Source organism: Arachis ipaensis, chromosome B02 (genome assembly GCF_000816755.2).
Source record: "Arachis ipaensis cultivar K30076 chromosome B02, Araip1.1, whole genome shotgun sequence".
In the NCBI taxonomy this organism is placed as follows: Eukaryota; Viridiplantae; Streptophyta; class Magnoliopsida; order Fabales; family Fabaceae; genus Arachis; species Arachis ipaensis.
The window spans coordinates 219,081-224,206 of record NC_029786.2 but is presented as its reverse complement, the minus strand read 5'-3'; the positions used below and the strand labels follow the sequence as shown (position 1 = coordinate 224,206).

At 33.4% G+C, this 5,126-nt stretch overlaps 1 protein-coding gene across 2 annotated transcripts; it reads left to right on the top strand.

The window, feature by feature from the left end:
• LOC107621135 (tRNA-specific adenosine deaminase 1) lies at window positions 478-3,676 on the top strand. Of its 2 annotated transcripts, none has more exons than XM_016323172.2 (10): window positions 478-812; window positions 912-1,041; window positions 1,516-1,703; window positions 1,799-1,879; window positions 2,055-2,168; window positions 2,413-2,582; window positions 2,665-2,741; window positions 2,830-2,949; window positions 3,017-3,104; window positions 3,427-3,676. In XM_016323172.2, exons 1-10 carry the CDS (start codon window positions 614-616, stop codon window positions 3,541-3,543), a joined length of 1,284 nt encoding a protein of 427 aa, XP_016178658.2. In that variant the 5' UTR covers window positions 478-613; the 3' UTR covers window positions 3,544-3,676. The 2 variants fall into 2 exon arrangements, with proteins under 2 accessions (XP_016178658.2, XP_016178662.2); XM_016323176.2 differs by having other exon boundaries at window positions 483-812; window positions 921-1,041.

The window sequence follows — 5,126 nt, the reverse complement described above, 5'->3', positions numbered from 1 at the left end:
GCATTCCTGGCATTATTCCCCTACAGCAAGTTGCTTCAGTTTTTCTCATACAAATCACATTAATAATGTTTTGATCTTTCAAAAAAAATAAGTGGGGTTGGGGGTACAACAAAACCACGTTGGAAATTTTTTGATTGTGAGATGCTTAGTTGTGTTTAGTTAGTATATATACATTTTTTTCCTTCTTAAAATCATTTACTTATCTATTAAGATTTAAGAAACATACACTCTCTTAATGGCATGTCTAAAGTTTTTATTGAATGTAATTATGGAAATGGTTTCATTCACTCTTTTTAGTTCATGAGATTAGAATAATAAAGTGGATGGTGGTAATTAGTATTTATTCTTATACATATTGAGATTGTTTAGAGATAAAAAACAGAGTAAATTTCATGTTTTATATGTTTTTTTTAACTTATTTTATATGTTATGTATGTTTTATAATTTTTTTTTTAACTTTTTTTTGGAGAAGGTTTTTAACAGACCTATAAAAAGGGTTTGGACAAAAAGGCCTCATTTCCAAAGTATAGAGATATTTTGAATTTGGGCCCATGTTGGGCCTAGTCTAAAGCCCAGTTTGTGTCATCTCTATCAGAGTGAGTGTGCAGAATCAATGGCTTCCTCAAGCTCGTCGGTTTCAACTTCAACTTCAACCTCAACCATGTCTACGTCTTCTTCACACGAAAAATGTTTTGGTGAAAGGGTATGCGAAAAGGTTCTTAGTTTGTATAATTCTCTTCCCAAAAAGGGAAAACCTCAAGGCCGTGAAGTCACCGTTTTAGCCGCTTTTCTTCTCTCTTCTCCTACCAATGGTTTCTTCTTCCTCTTTCTTTTGTTTCTCCTCTTTGGAACATTTATACCTAGAATTCAAATTTCAGCTGAAAGAGTTCACTTATTGTTCATTGTTTAAGTATTTGCAGATTTGGAAGTTGTTGCATTGGGGACAGGAACAAAGTGTATTGGACGCTCTCGTTTACGTTCCTGTGGTGATGTTGTTCATGATTCCCATGCTGAAGTTATAGCTCGAAGAGCTTTGATGAGGTTTCTTTTCTTTTACTATGATTTTCTTGAGCTTTCTGCATTTTGTGTCATTACTATGCTATAAACTAGTTCAATTCTGATATATTAGCAGTGTAATCCAATCAAATTCTTGTTTTTGGATGAGTATTCAAGAAATGAGTGTGAAAAGTATTTACTTTCATTGATTTGGCAACACGTTATCTTATCTCGGTTTAAAACATCATGCTGCTACTGTATAGAAATTAAATTCATAAACTTATGCAGATTGAACGCCATTCTTGTTTTAGTTTGAACATGTTCTATGTCCTCCAAATGTATCAATTTGAATGTAGAAATTGTTCTCTATGCTTTTTCATGTGTAGTTTTGAAAGATCTTAGATTGTGTAGGTGATATTTCAAATGATTTCTAAGATGTATTGTGGAATAGTAAGTTTTCAATTTTGTATGTGTTGTTATGTGAGGAGATATTATTTCATTCGTTTCTATTCACACCAGGTTCTTCTATACACAGATTCAGCATCTTACTGAAAGTTGTAGTAAGCATATGCCTAGCAATGAATGCAAATGGTTCAAAGTCGATGATGGCAACTTACAGTTTGAGCTGGATTCTGAGTGCGTTAGTGAAAGAAAATATAACATGAAGAGGGGTTGGAAATTACATATGTACATATCACAGCTACCATGTAAACTTAGTTCTCACTTTATCTTGTCTATATCTAATCATCAAAATCCTTCCCTTATTTGTTACCACTTACCATGTTGGGTTGGTTGTGTTTAGGTGGAGCTTCTTCGTTGAGTTCGGTTGACTCGCCTTTGGAGATTGTGCCCTCAGGCGAAAGTGATTCATCTTCACCTCTAGGTAAATAAATATATCCATGTTAACATCTCTTTAGCAAGTTTTCTGTGAATATAATTCTTATAAAATATGATGGATATTGTGTTCACCTTAATGCGATTTCTTGAATGATAAAGAACTAGAATATTTACACGGGCGATATTTGTGTCTAAAGAACTGCTTTTGCATTCAATTCCAGATAATGGGTTAAAACAAAAGGGGACAGTCCAAAGGAAGCCGGGTCGTGGTGATACTACTCTATCAGTTAGTTGCTCCGACAAGATAGCTCGTTGGAACACTGTCGGTGTTCAAGGTTAGACATGCTTAAACCAGGACTATTTGCCTGTTTGTGAATCTTTCTGGAACACAAATATGAGGATTTAGGTATAGTAGCCACTAGTGCAACATAAAAAGTCATGTTTACAAACATGAAACAAAGCTATATGCTGATCAGAAAAATGTTCATTTGAATAATTTGGCTAATGTTGATAGAACAGTGATTGATTACCTTATTCCTTTGCAAAATTCAAGTGTGGTAATATTGTTTCCTTTTCCAGGAGCTTTGCTTTCCTACTTTCTTCAACCTGTTTATGTGTCTTCAATTACGGTTGGTCTACCACTTAACAGTCCAGAGAATTTCAACATTGAAGATAACTTGAAAAGCACTTTGTTAGATCGAATATTATCTTTGTCAAATAAGCTAATAGCCCCATTTCGAGTGAACCAGGTAAGTGTCAAATATTATAGTGTGGTAAAATCGAAAGTTGAGTTGTACGTTGCTGATTGTAACGTGCTTTCCAATTTACTAGCCGCTATTTCATGCTGCCCCACTACCACCAAAGGAATTTCAACAATCCGATAGCGCTGCAGAGACTCTAACATGCGGGTACTTGCATCAAATTTCAGCAAAGTTCTTTTGTTCGTGTAATTTTGTGGCTCGATATTTGCATCTATCTGAACAGTTAAATTTGCAGATATTCTATATGCTGGAATAAGTATGGCTTGCATGAAGTCATCCTTGGAACTACTGGAAGAAAGCAAGGCACCTCCGCAAAAGGAGCACTCTACCCTTCAACTGAGTCATTGTTATGCAAGTAAGCCGTCATGTGCCATTTTAGATAGTTTGCTTGTCAAGTGCTGACTACGATTTGACATTTACAGAAAGAGACTGTTAGAGGCTTTCTTGTCATTGAGCCAGAAACGCTTTGGGAATTCTCCAGCTAATGAGGTTACTTATGGCAATCTCAAGGTATTCTTCATGTTCTTCACGTCTTAACCCTATGGTAGTGTTTGGTTTCTGTCTTGAGACTAAAGGGACAAAGACAATAGACATGTTTCCTATGTCCTTTCTTTTCATAAATTAGCCTATAAATTACTTGAGGCTATGTTTTGTAAGTAGTTTTATCTCTATTTGCTTCTAAATTTTGAAGTTTTTGTCTTTAATTTGTTTCCTTTCTTTAAACCCAATGACACTATTGGGGGTCTAATCGATGGTGACTTTGCCACTGATGGAGAAGATTGTTCATGACATGCCATATCTTAACATGATTCAATCATAAATTACTTTGCAGGAGGGAGCTGAAGAATATTGCTCAGCCTCAAAAAATTTCAAAGGGAAACCAGCTTTTAGCAATTGGTTCTTGAAACCCTCGGATTGTGAGGCATTTTCCATTTTTCCAAATAAGTGATTTGATTCATGTAAAGTCTATAATTGGTTGCCTTCTTTTGGAAGGAAAATATGCCATGAGTTGCAAGCTAGATAATGCATCTTTGTTATTTTTGGTAATATAATATGAGAATTCTTTTTCTTTGACTGACTCAGTTCCAATGCTTCATTCTTCGTATCGTGCCTGAGAATTCAAATAATTGACTCTTCATTCTAAATTGTTATCTTTTAACCAATTAGTCTCTTGATCCCTTGACTCACACTCCCGCTGGCAAAGACTATAATACATTTAATACAATATACAATATTGAGAACTAGACTTAGATTTATTCCCAACTTAAAACCTTGATAAATACGCTACTAATAACCCAAGAAAAAAAAAAAAAATCATGAATGATTACTTCCATGGATATTTCGTATTTCTCTCAAGCTCCTGTCTCCTCTAATCATTTTTGTTATGCAGTATGCACTCTTATTAATTACCGTCGATCACTTACCACACACTTACGTTTTTTTTTTCCTTCCTCATTTTAGTCACTGATACTTTTGTAAGTCCTTAATTCCCTCATTTGTTATATTATTTTGTTTATTTTTTGGATCACTACTTATATATAACTAGATTATGTAATCAATGATATATTAGTATGACATAGATTAATGAAAGAAAAATTTAATAATATATTTTTTTAAATATATATTTGTTTCACTCGTTTTTTTGGTCGATTTCGACAAATGGTGTCAAAACGAGTTTGTATCATGATCTCAAAAATCGGAAAACAGATATCACTCATCTAAAAAAGAGTGAGTCTGACCCGGAAATTACTTAATTACAACGTCAAAGCGATTTATGTCGAAATTGTTAGTAATAAACTTACGATAAATAACAAAGGAACAAATATTTAAATAGAAAAGATTATGAAAGTGTAAAAATATTAACCAAAGTAGAATAGTAACAAAATCTAAAGATAAACAAAAAGAAAGCAAAGTTTAAAAGTTGACTTCGATGTACTTGTACTCTATGTTCTTTATGAGTTTACTTGATGATTTAGTGTTCTTGATTGAAGTCCGAAACTCTTATAAGTTTCTACTATTTATAGGCCATGGAAATGAATAAGTCATGAAGCATATTATCCACTATCTTATTTCCTCTTTTTCTTCAGTCATGACCTTATCTTGACTATAAAGAATCTTGATCCCTAAGTTTTGACACTCACGTCTTCCTTAGTCTTCAAGTCCTATGCTTGTTTAGCTTGCTTCTCAAATTTCGTTCTCAAGTTCTCCGCTCAACTTGAAAGTCGAGTAGCAAGCATTGATGATTAAGACAATAACTACATTTCGATTTTAACGCTTTTTGTACCATTTTTTTTCGACTTCATCTTGCCCATTTCTGTTCCTGTAATCAAAATACTGCTTCTATAGTCAAAATTATTAGCAATCGAAAAATCTATTTTTTGTACCAACAATATTATTAATACTCATTAATTTGTTAGTTATTTATAAAATTTAGTAAAAATGGGGCTCATTTCTTTTTGAAAAGGGTAATAGGGTAGCAATAATAAGTCATGGGAAAATAATAATAACAATAGGGGTAATCATTATTGTAGA

Bases quoted from the DNA above. Each gene is read 5' to 3' on its own strand.
- LOC107621135 (XM_016323172.2), top strand. From the start codon at position 614: ATGGCTTCCTCAAGCTCGTCGGTTTCAACTTCAACTTCAACCTCAACC. The intron at 1,042-1,515 runs GTTTCTTTTCTT...TATTCACACCAG, and splicing joins GCTCGAAGAGCTTTGATGAG to GTTCTTCTATACACAGATTC. The intron at 1,880-2,054 runs GTAAATAAATAT...ATTCAATTCCAG, and splicing joins TGATTCATCTTCACCTCTAG to ATAATGGGTTAAAACAAAAG.